Here is an 11,438-nt window from a genome sequence, read left to right as displayed (position 1 = left end):
ATGATTTACAGGTATCACTTTGAAAACAATTAGGCACTTAAGATTCATCTTTTCTTTTCGTTACAATTTTGCTTTGAAATGTGGTCCTTACAATTCCCTTGAAGATGACCCCTTGTGAATGTCTAATGCCTCTTTGCAAAGTAGATGTTTTTGTTAATGTGATACGCACACATACAGGAGTTAGTTCATCAGCAGCTGTAATTTGAGCCTCATACAAAACATGGCTTTCATTACTAGGGTTCGGGGCCCAAGAAATGACCAGATTAATAGCCAGTATAATTATGAATAAATAGAAGGAAAGGTTATAACCACTTAAAATAACTGAGTGTAAGTATAAAATGCAAAAACAAAGCTGTTTATACTTAAATCTCTACATTTATTTTTCCAAAAATGTCATTACGAGAACAAATATACTCCTGTATAGTCAAGTTCACCTTAATCACAATGAAGTCATAGGATAACTTAAAAGAGATAATCCTCGTATTTAAAGGATGTTTAAAATGTCAGCCATAATCAAGACCCTCTAATTTGAAACACCATGTACGGCATCTCACTTTGTAAAAAGGTAATACATCCCTCAAGACTTCTTCAAACAAATCCAACATAAATAGGAGTACAATAAAAACTATTTTCAAAACCAAAAAAATCAAAGCACCTATTTAAATTAAATCCATCAAGAGTCTATAAGATTATTTCAGGAGGACACGGGCCGGATGAGACACTAAAAACTATAGTCCTAAGGAAAAAAATGACAATCATTTTATGTAACTTGCTATAAGGCAGATACATACTATATACGAATACTATAAAGGATGCACTTCACAGCACATTTAAAAGTATGAATTGAAATAATACTCAACAGGAAGAAACTGATTCTGTGACACTGGCTGAGACAGAATAACAGAAGGGTGTGACTTAAAAGCGTGGCCCTTCCCAGTCTATTTTTAGAGACTTAAGACTCCAGCCTTAAATAGTTTTAATAATGCTTGTGGCTACAACTCAGCTTGTAAAACATAGTCTGGGAGAATACAGTTCTTTTCACATCGTGTAAACCAGTTTGCTGCTTTTTCCCCTTGAAAACTAATCCCAAGGTCTTGCTCCCAGAACACGAAGGGGTCTTAAGAATTTCTTTGTTTCCGTCTGTTCGGTAGCTGCCTTGGAACATGCACAACTAAAATTGGGTGATAAGCTGAAAGCAGGTTAAAATTTGGTGATACATCTCTTAAAAGTGTTCTTCTCTAAAGAAGGAACTGTCTGCTTATCTGGAAGCCTACCTGGGCTATTACTCTTCTTGTGTACAGAGCAACTTATGGGTGAGGAGAAAGCACTTTGATTATGGAGATGTGCCCTTTTCAAGGTGCCAGTCTTGATGTCACCCATCACAGCTGGGACAGCAGCATCTGTCAAGGGAATGGGAAGGCCTGTCTCGCATCCTGTAGTCACTTGATAGGGTTTTAAGAAGTTTATGTATGTGTACTAATGAATGTGCATACGATACCTGTGTGTGTGTGTGTGTGTGTGCGTGCGCGCACATAGGCTTCTATAAACACATATTATGTACACATATATACACAATACACACTCACCCACGTATCCCCCAGTGACATGGCCCCCGCGGTCTGATCAGACTTGCTTTCTGAAAATTACCACCTTTTCCAAATCCACCCTTTTCCATTCCACTCCCAGAACTCAAAATTATAGTAAATCATACTCTAAAGGTTTCATTTCAATTTTCAATTAAAAAACAGGCAAACCAAATTCTACCCAGAAACAAAGGCACGTCTAGGGCTAACACACCATCCTTTATCCTTCAGAACCAAACAGAAGACCCAAAGAAGTATTTGAAGACATTACGAAAATTAAACAGGCATTTCGTTTTTATTTTCTTAGAAAAGGAGGGGGAGATCCCTGTCATAGATAACTGAGTGTAAGAGACCTAAACTGGCTTGTGTGTCACGTCCTTGGGATAAAAGTCAACATTAGGGACTGAAGAATAACAAATCAGACCCAATCCCCCTCCTTCTGAATCCTCAAAAGATACGATGGCATTTCGGGTGTTAACGGTTATTCTCTGAGCCCCCGGAAAAAGGAAGACAAGATATGGGGCCGGACTGTCTTTCACAGAAGGCTATTCCTACTCAGATGCGGCCACAGAGCCGGGTGGCACTTACTGTCCCCAGTCCCTCGGCCCAGACCACGGAGTCCTGGCACCTGTCACGTGTCTCCCTGCACAGGGCACAGCACGGGGGCTGTTGCTCCGCCCCTTACGTGCACACCCCCTGCCCTGGCCACCCAGCCTCCCCAGCCCCGCTCTCATTCTCCATCACAAGTTCTCCTTGAGGAGGCCGAGCTTCCGCAAGGCCTCCCGGCGGGCCTCCTCCGTGGAACCGCGGCCAGAGAACTGGACGGTGATGCCCTGGGGTCTGAAGCCCACAGCCCTGGGCAGTGAACCTGACCGCTTCCTAGCATCCTGGCCGCAGTCCGGCTGCCGGTGCTCGTAAAAGCTCTTGCTGGCGTTCTGGCGAGCGAGTTTGCTGGTGAGAGCCGGGTCTGGACGGAAGGTGACAGTTTTTCCGGTCGAGACGAAGGCACTGGGCTCGCTCTTCAGGACGTCGTGGATGCTCTGGAAGCCGTTGGCCAGCGGCGGGGACCATTCCGTCTGCACGCCTCGGGACCGCTGAGCGCCGGGCTGCCCGCCGGCCTGCACGGACACGGCTTCGTGGACGGGGCCGGCCTCGCTCCGGCCACGCGGCCCCTGCTCCGGAGAGCCGCTGCTCCCCTGCTCTGCGAGGTCACCCCCGGGGGCCCGGCCTTCGGGGTCCCCCGGGGACAGGAAAGAGACCCCGTTGATGTTGGCCAACACCCGGGCCTTCCGCTCCTGCACGCTGACCGCCGCCCTGGAGATGGTCTTGTTGAACTCCTTCCCCGCGCTGTTGGTCACGCTGATGTTGCTGGGGAAGCGGTGAACCTTGGGCCCCGGCTGCGCCGGGTGTCTGTGCCACGGGAGGCGGCCCCCCGTCCGAGGGGTCGCCGAGGGCAGCGTCCTCCACTCCCCGGGCCTGCCCTCCTCGGTGGGGGACGCCGGTGAAAATGTTTCACTTCCCGCCAACTTCTCGGACATTTTCTGAGCGATAACCAGGGGGGTGGGAACGGAGCGGGGCAGTTTGGGGTGCTCCGCGGGAGCAGCGGGGGCCGGCAGCTCTCTCCTGGGGGGCTCTGTCGCCAGGGCAGCCACCGGCTGGGAGGGCAGCACCGGAGGGGCCTCTGGAGCCTCGGGGTCTGGTGATGGACGACCCTGGGCCTCTGGTTTCCCGCATTCGAGGACCGGACTGTCTTCCTTCCCGGCAGGGCCAGCCCCTGAAAAGGAGGCAGAATCTTCATAAGCTACCACCTTATGTAAAAATAAATGCATCCCATTGCTTTCTTGCTGAATTTAAGAGCCCCCCCCGCCCCAGGGGGACATAATGCCATTGTCAGCAGCAGCACCTCCTGTCACCTAAACTCCCTGGAACAGTGAAGGAGAAGGTCCTGGGTGAGTCTCACCCCCTACTTGGCAAGAAGGAAACGATCAGTGATGGTAAAAGACTCGCGTCTGAATGCTCGGGACCTGGGACGCACACCGCGCACGCGCAGGCAGGCTTCTAAGGAGGCGAGTAAACAGGAGGGAACGATAACCCTCCTGGGAGGGGGTGTCACCGAGGGAAAATGGAGACGGGACGGACGGGTGGCATCCTCCTCCGCCTAAACAGATACAGATCGCAGGTCACCCAATACTATTTGCACTTACAATCACGCACCTGTCTCCCACTGCAAAACTGTAAGCCGTGTCTAATTTTTATCCCTGTATCCTCAGAATCTCACCCAACGCCTGCTGGGGCAGGCACTTAAAACCGCTGTGGAAGTATCATGTTAGACACTGATGGGCAAGGCGGCTTTCTCTCCATTAAGTGTTTTCCTTGGCACAAGCAGATGATCTGGCACTTTTAAAGGACCAGCAGGTGCAAATGCATTTTAGGAACTACACTTCAAAGACGTGTGATAAAAACGGGACATCTGTAATTAAGTCTCTTCTTTGAAGACACGGCTGTAAACTAAGCTCCTCATCTGGAGTCTGGAACCCCAGTCTGTGAAATCGGTGTAATGCACAGCCTCACAAGCACACACACGCACACAGAGGGAGAAAAAGTATTTCTAGACGCTTGTGACAAATGGCAGTATTTTGTAGTAAGAGCCAAAATACTTTCCCTTCTGTTTTTCCCTCCTCCTTTCTAATCCTTATCCCCTTGCTATGTTTATTTCCAACATCTTTTCCAGTCAGGAGAAACAGTGCAAGACAATCCCACCTCATCCACCCCCTTGCTGTTCTCACAGCACTCAAAGGACAAAAAGCACGCCTCTCCTTTGAGGCTGCCCTGAATCCAACAGACCTGCAAAGTAGACACTAAGCCAAACTCTTGCTGCCCTTTTCCTGTTTTCCTGAACCAGCTAACTTTTTAGCCCAAATACTCCCAACTTGGGAAGTCATGCCATAGAAAGAGGGGGCATAAGATTGTTCAAAATCTGAGATTAAACCTCACAGGCTAAAAAAATATATATAAACAGAACCTTGTATGTTCTGTTTGTAGAATGAATTGTTATACCTGGAAGTCAATTCCAATTTTCTTTCTTTCTTTTTACTATACAGTAAAGCCTTGGGTTGCAAGTAACATGATCTGCGAGTGTTCCACAAGATGAGCAAACTTTCTTTTTTTTTTTTAATATTAACAAAAATTTTATTCATTTTTGAGAGACAGAGTGCGAGCAGGGATGGGGCAGAGAGAGAGGGAGACACAGAATCGGAAGCAGCCTCCAGGCTCTGAGCTATCTGTCAGCACAGAGCCTGACACGGGGCTCAGACTCAAAAGCCACGAGATCATGACCTGAGCTGAAGTTGGACACTTAACCGACTGAGCCACCCAGGCGCCCCAAGACAAGCAAACGTTTCCAATAAATTTTAACTTAATAAACGAGCAAGACTGATATCAGTAGTACGTGATGCTGAACATCACATGATCACAACCGAGCCAATGGTTCTTGAAATTCGCTTTGATATACGAGTGCTTTGGATTACAAGCATGTTTCTGGAACGAATTATGCTCACAAACCAAGGTTTTACTGTATATGAAATAGATTCGTATGGTCTGCCAGTCTCATTCTTTATTCTAGTTCCTTTGAACTTTCCCTTCATGTGTTATCTCCTAATATGCTACGAAAGCATCTACTGGTTGGATACTCAAACTCCACCCTGCAAAAACCCCCACAGCGTCCACACTGGCACACACACGGGAAGACCACAGTGTCCCGAATGACACTAACGAACCGAGTCAGAGGCTGGGGACTGGGCTTTGCTCCTCACCTGCTGTCTCAGTCGCAGCCGGGAGGAACTCGGGTTCCCCCTCCTCAGGTGCCGGCTGCACTAAATCGATGACATCTCCTGGCTCCAAGTGACTGGAAGTGCTCTCGTCCAGAGACCCTGGAGAGTGGGAGTGCACACCGCTGTCACACAGGACTTGCTCCTCACAATCATCTTCCAGGGAATCAATAGTCTCTTCAAAAAACAGGATGACATCCTTTTCCTCATGTGTCAGGTACTTGAGGCTCTCATCATCCTGTGTAACGGGTGTGGGGGTTGGGAACGGAAGGGAGAAAGCAAACAGTTGTTTTGCTGAAGAGAGAAGCCATGACAAAGTCAGGATCTCTTGCAGAGCCCTGGGTGGAATCCACGTCCCTCGACAAGTTCCCGTCGGGGAGGATCTGCCATTCAGGTAGCCCCACTGACAAACCCGTGCCTGTGTCCTCCCCGTGGTACCTGCGTGAAAAAGAACGCTGCCAAGAAACTGTAGCAAGTAAAGCGTCTTAGAATCTATTATTAACTCCAGTCTTATGGCTCCTAGGGAGTCAATGGCAGAAAAAGAATTCTTCTCCAAGCCTCCTTGGGAAGGAACACTGTTCTCGACTTCCTGCTCTCTGATGTCTTCCCACAATAGCAGTGGGGGACATCTTTGGATAAAGACAATGGCCATGAATGCACATATTTAGCTTCCTCTCCTCCAGAAACCTCACGAAAACAATAATGGGATTCATTTTTGTTGGAAGGCACCAATCACAAAGACAAAAAAGAAGAGGAAAAGAGACAGCAGTAACAGAGTGTGAGAAGTTAGGCAGCCGCAGGACAGGTGCAGCCGACTCCGGAGACCCAAGGAATATGATTTTTAGCAGCTGTGGGAAGCCGGTGACCCACCTGCTGAGTACAAGGGAGCCCCTCGCTGCCCCCCCATTCGCAGGTGCTGAGGGTACTGGGAGCGGGGCCAAGAGGAGCGGGGCCAAGAGGGCCAAGAGGAAGGGCCACTTCTGTGTAAAGAGCAGAAGTGGTTCAGCAGGAATGAGGTCATCCCGGCAGAAAACTAGATGTTTTTTAAAAGAAGGTAAAAGAGGGATCTGAAGCAGAGTTGACAGTGAGAGACCACAATGAAAACGAGCAGTAAAGGAAGCCAACCTGATGCCCTCTGGACTGAAGTCTGGAAGTCTTCCCTGAGGTATCTGAATCCAAGGGCCAAAGGGGCCGACGCCATGGGCTCCCCAACGAAGCAGCTCAGCCACATGCCCCTACAGGGGAGAGGACAGTCAACCAACCCCCTGATTTCTGACCAGCTTCTCAACGTTCTCCTCTTAAACACTTGCACACGCCTAAGGATCACGGAGTCTCACCATGAAAGACGCAGCCGAACAGACAAAAAGGAAAAGAAAGCAATTTACAAAAACAAACTATGCAGAATGATGACAATTTCAACAAGATTACCATTCATATCCTCAGGGAGTTGTGGAGATACTGAATCCATCAAGAATATGATCTTATTTAAAAAAAAAAACCCCACAAGACAAAAACACAGCTCTTCGAAATTAACACTCGGACCACAGGACTGAAAAACGAAATAAAAGCCTACAAGGTAAAGTGGAGACACTAGTAAAGTAAAACAAATAGTCAAAATTTGTTTTAAAATAAGGAAGATAAGAAAATCAGAGGATAAGTATGGGAGGGCCAACATCTGAAATAATGAGAGCTCCAGAAAGATAAATCAGAAAAGTAGAGGGGAAGAAAGTAATCAAAATAAATAAGTAAAATAAGGAGAGGCCCCTGGGCTGAGAGACCTGAGTTTCCGAATGTAAAGGGCCGTCAGAAAATCTAATGAACAAGAATGAAACAGACCTATGCGGGCTGAGGGACCTCCCTGTGAAATCTCAGGACACCGACGACACCGGAGGACAAGGGCAAGATCGTGAAAGCTCCCCAGAGAGAAAAGACAGGTCACAAAACAAAAGACCAGGAATCAGAACAGCAACAGACTTCTCAGCAGGAAGCCAGAAGATAGTGTCATGATTCCTTTAAGATTCGGAGTGAATGGAGAACTAGAATTCTACCCCTAACCAAATTAAGGTTATGGTAGAATAAAGATGTTTTAAGATACGTGAGGTCTACACAGTGCATCCCCCACATATGCCTTTCTCAGAAAGCTTCTGCAGGGTGGTAGGGGAATGTGGTTTTCCCCTAGATGAGGGAGTAAACCAAGAAACAACACAGGACCAGGGGAGGATGAGAGAAAGCCAAAGGGGATCTCGGGACTCAACTGACATCCCCGGGACGTCAGCCGTGCAGACAACAACCAGTCTGATGCACAGCAAGCCAGAGGGCTGAGAGCACAAAGCAAGCAAATAAAACCCGAAAGGTTATTAACCATAGAAAACTATGGTTATGAGAAAAATCACATATCTATGAACCCATTTACCTAGAGTAACGTGCACACATACACACACCTACATGCACACACACACACACACATGCATATATATTAATTATATTCATATTCACAGTAGCGAGAGAACAAAAATGTCCAGGGGTGCCTGGGTGGCTCAGTTGGTTAAGCATCTGACTCTTTGATTTCTGCTCTGGTCATGATCTTGTGGTTGTGAGATCGAGCCCTGCATCAGGCTCTGTGCTAACAGAATGGAGCCTGCTTGGGATTCTCTCTCTCCCTCTCTCTGCATCTCCTTTACTCCCTCGCTCTCTCTCAAAATAAATAAACATTAAAAAAAATGTCCAACAATAAGGGTATGGTTAAACAAATCAAGGCACATTCACAGACAGAATATTACACAGGAATCTTAAATGGTGTTTTCCGAACAATGTAATGCTAAGTGAGAAAAATGCAGATGGAAAGTAAGAGTTGTCTCTCAAGTATGTGCATACTTAATATATACCCACATACATAAAATACTGGGAGGATATAGAGTAAAATGTCAATTAGAAAGCAAATAACAAATGGGTAGGAGTTAAAAGTCGTGTCCTCTAGTGAGTAGGAAGTTGGGGGAGGGGTGCTTTTCATAACACTTTGAAGCTACTTGACCCTCCATGAGTGTGAACTTTGATAAAACAACAGAAAAGGTGTGGAAGCAAACTCAGTTAAGAGCTGACCCAGGCGGTGCAGGGGAATGCTTTTCACACTGGGATCTGAGAGGTTACGCAAATGCGCGCCAGCCCGCCCAAAGCACCTGACTCCCAGACCATCCCAGAGCCTGCTGGCTCCACAGATTTAGAGACCGTTCTTTCGTTTAAGGCATCCATTTGTTTTTGGTATAATTAACCCAAGAATACATGCAAATGTCTCCACCGGGCTTGACTGTATTAGCTTGATCCTCAAGGCCGGAGGATTCAGGGAAAGGCACCTGTCTGCACCCGGGTTCGGTGGGCAGACAGAATGGAAAGTCTCTGGAGAGAGATCCACAGCATGGGTTGGGTCAGGAGACAGAGCAGAATGCGGCTCGGGAGAATAAGCAATACACATCCACCAGATATAAACCTATATACAAGTGCTGGGTCACAGATATGTGTCCATTATGGTAGATACAAACAGTTCTCCCAAATGCCTGTCCCAGTGTGATTCCCATGGGCACGCCTGCTTGTTCTCCCCATGCAGCTGGCATACGCGAGTCTCATTCTGATGTCCGGTCCATTCCCAAGAAGATGAACAGTGTTGGGCCATGTTTTTTCCCCATGATACTTAACTAGCCATTTGGAGATCCTCATACAAAGTGCCTGTTCAAATCTTTTGCCTATTTTTCTATCCAGTTGTCTTTTTAAAAATACAGGACTATACATACTAGATAGAAATCTTTTACTGGAAATATTTATTGCAAGTATCGGCCACTACTCACTAGCTTCCCTTTTCTCTCTCCTAATGGGAGTCTTGTGATGGCTAGTCCTTAATTTTAATGTAGCGTAAAGTTTCATGGTTAGAGTTTTTTGTGTCCTATTTAGGAAACCACTACCAACTCCATGGTCATGGAGATACTCACCTGTTTTATTCTAGAAGCATTATTTTTAACTTTCCATATTCAGTGCGACAATTAATCTGGAATGAACTTTTCTGTATGGCATGAGGTCAAGAGTCATTGTCTTCTTTTTTTAATGTTTATTTATTTATTTTGGAGAGAGAGAGATAGCAGGCAAGCAGGAGAGAGGGGGAGAGAGAATCCCAAGCAGGCTCCAAACTGTCAGTGCACAGCCTGCCACGGGGCTCGAACTCACAACCACGAGATCATGACCAGAATGGAAATCAAGGGTCAGATGCTTAACAGACTGAGCCACCCAGGTGCCCCTCATTGTTTTCTAAGTTGACATCCAATTGTCCAGCACCGGACCTTGAAAATACTATCCCTGAATACTGCATATTCCCTTGGTTGTAAGTCAAATGACAGTATATGTGTCTGTCTGTTTATGAATTCTCTTATCTGTTTGTCTACTTGTCTACTCATATACCACTAATACAGTGTTTCTTTTTTTAAAATGTTTACTTTTGAGAGAGAAAAATAAACGTGTACGCAAGAGCAGGGGAGGGGCAGAAAGAGAGGGAGACAAAGATCTGAAGCAGGCTCTGCATTGACAGCAGAGAGCCGAACGTGGGGCTTGAACTCACAAATGTGAGATCATGACCTGAGCCCAAGTCTGTTGCTTAACTGACTGAGCCACCGAGGAACCCCTAAAACATTGTTTTAATTATTACAAGTCTCCAGATCTGGTAGTTTAAAGCCCTCCAGTTCTGCTGTTCGTCTTTAAGTCTGTGATAGCTCTTTCGACCCTTTTTACTTCCATGTAAATTTTAGTATCAGCTTGTCAGTTTCCAGACACCCAGCTACACACACACACACACACACACACACACACACACACACACACACCTCTGCCGGGACTTTGACGGGGACTACACAGAAGTTCCTCAAGTTGAGGAGAACTGAATTTTCCAACGTTCTGACTCCTCTGATATGGTACACGCCCTCACTTACTCAGATTAGTGGCTCTCACACTGTGGCCCTTCGACCAGCAGCCACAGCACCTAGAACTACAAATGCTTGGGCCCCACCTTAGATCTGCTGCATCAGGAACATTAAGGGCCTCCAGTCTCTGTGTTAACATACACTCTGGGAAATACTAACGTGCTAATGTTGGGTAGGCACTGATTTGGTTCTGTGACTTCTCTTGAGAATGTCTTGCAGTTTCCAGCCCGAGCCACCCAGGTGCCCCCAAGTGTGTTTGTTTGTCTGTTTAAACATTTCTTTTTTTTACATTTATTTATTTTTGAGAAACAGAGTGAGACAAAGCGTGAACGGGGATGGGGCAGAGAGAGAGGAGACACAGAATCTGAAGCAGGCTCCAAGCTCCGAGCTGTCAGCACAGAGCCCGACATGGAGCTCGAACTCACAAACTGTGAGATCGTGACCTGAGCCGAAGTCGGACGCTCAACCGACTGAGCCACCCAGGCGCCCGAAGTGTGTTTGCTTTTAAGATAATGAGTGGGTTTTAGATTTTGTCAAATCTCTTTTTATGTATTATAGTGGTTCTCAGCAGGTGGAGAGGTTCCCCTTCACAGGGCATTTGGCAGTGCCTGGAAACACTTCTGGTTGTCACAGATGGGTGGGCACCGCTGGCATCTAGGGGGTGGAGGCCAGGAGCGGTGTTCCACATCCCACAGGACAACTCCCCACATAAAGGATGATGTGGCCGAGGAGGCTGAGGAGAGACGATCATATCCCTTTTCTCCTTTATTCTGTCCAAGAGCTGAATTGCAATGATTGATTTTCAAATATTAAACCAACCTTGCATTCTTGGAACACGGCCAATCTGGTTGTGATGCTATCTTTTTTATACATCACTGAATTTGATTTGCTAATATTTTGTTTAGACTTTCTGCATCTCTGTTCACAAGACAGACTGGCCTGGAATTTTCCTCTTTTTGCCATCAAGTTTTGTATATATCTTTTTAAAATGTCAAGTTTTACAAGCACCTGGGTGGCTCAGTCGGTTGAATGTCTGACTTCGGTTCAGGTGATGGTCTTGCAGTGTGTGG

At 46.7% G+C, this 11,438-nt stretch overlaps 1 protein-coding gene across 5 annotated transcripts in view; it reads right to left on the bottom strand.

The window, feature by feature from the left end:
- Positions 1-355: 355 nt before the first annotated feature.
- The window catches only part of PROSER2 (proline and serine rich 2), a 45,098-nt gene continuing 34,015 nt past the window's right edge, over positions 356-11,438 (bottom strand). For 4 of the 5 annotated variants that reach the window (XM_042944861.1, XM_042944859.1, XM_042944860.1 and 1 more), the window contains 2 exons: positions 5,396-5,648; positions 356-3,357 (listed from right to left, as the gene is read on the bottom strand). In XM_042944861.1, the coding sequence (XP_042800795.1) occupies positions 2,324-3,357; positions 5,396-5,648 (1,287 nt within the window). In that variant the 3' untranslated portion in view covers positions 356-2,323. Of the gene's footprint in view, positions 3,358-5,395; positions 5,849-11,438 lie in introns of all 5 variants that reach the window. The other variant, XM_042944863.1, reaches the window with a different exon arrangement.

This window comes from Panthera leo, chromosome B4, assembly GCF_018350215.1.
Source record: "Panthera leo isolate Ple1 chromosome B4, P.leo_Ple1_pat1.1, whole genome shotgun sequence".
In the NCBI taxonomy this organism is placed as follows: domain Eukaryota; kingdom Metazoa; phylum Chordata; class Mammalia; order Carnivora; family Felidae; genus Panthera; species Panthera leo.
This window is presented reverse-complemented; position numbering and strand designations above follow the sequence as displayed.